This window comes from Penaeus monodon, chromosome 25 (genome assembly GCF_015228065.2).
Source record: "Penaeus monodon isolate SGIC_2016 chromosome 25, NSTDA_Pmon_1, whole genome shotgun sequence".
Lineage (NCBI taxonomy): Eukaryota > Metazoa > Arthropoda > Malacostraca > Decapoda > Penaeidae > Penaeus > Penaeus monodon.
Window position 1 is genome coordinate 12,719,420 of NC_051410.1, and position 940 is coordinate 12,720,359.

The 940-nt window shown below is 36.2% G+C and overlaps 1 protein-coding gene across 1 annotated transcript in view; it reads right to left on the reverse strand.

The window, feature by feature from the left end:
- LOC119589049 overlaps nt 1-940 on the reverse strand; it is a 43,862-nt gene that overhangs the window by 10,358 nt on the left and 32,564 nt on the right. The window contains exon 3 of the mRNA XM_037937625.1: nt 19-161. Coding sequence (XP_037793553.1) covers nt 19-161 — 143 coding nt within the window. The remainder of the gene's footprint in view (nt 1-18; nt 162-940) is intronic.

The following is a 940-nucleotide window of genomic DNA, read 5'->3' on the forward strand; positions in this document are numbered from 1 at the left end:
GTTGCAAAAACAACTTACCGGATCTGCAGGGCTTCCGTTGATGTCCCATGAGAAGTCAGGATAGTATTCTGTGTTCATGGAAGAGCAGTTTAGGTTGACGTAGTCGAGGGTGGTGTAGGAGTCTTGTATGCCGGTGACCAGAGGGCGTTGCAGAGGCTCGGCTGAGGGAGAGAAAAGGTGTGGTTTTAAAGGTGTTATAAAACAGATGTGTATATACACGGGATGTTTGATTATGGTGCTTACTTATAAACACGGGGATGTTTGATTATGATTCATACTTATAAACACGGGGATGTTTGATTACGGTGCATACTTATGGTTAATTGTGATGAATACTTATAAACACGGGTTGTACATAATACGGGGATGTTTGATCGTGATGCATACTTATACACAGGGGGTATGTTTAGAATGATTACGAATATAATTATGATATAGACTAATTACGATCAGGGCGATTTAAGATATAAACTTAATTGAAGTTATGGTTCATACGTATATGTATTATGACGAGATATCCAGTAGGCTTATGATGCAGGTACATTTCTAATTGAGACTTTAAATAAACTTTTGATTGATATGGTGATATTTGCAGTAGTTTTAGCATATAAGTGAGGATATGTTATAACATAACATACTACATATATAATTGATATGATGTTTCTAAAGCATGATTATTGTTACGGCAGCAACATACCTATGACCGTATGATAAGTAATATTTCTTATATAACATTAATAATGCTGGCACGATTTTGATTATGATATGAGCATACCCACGAGTAAGACTGAGATGATATTATCTGTAGGCATAGGAGAAGGGCCTGGTTGCAATTATGATGTAAACATGGATTTGATTAGGATCTTTTTCTATAAGCCCAAGGGATGTTAGCGTAAACAGACAGCCATAATTAAAAAGCCAGTTGATGCTCATTAGTATT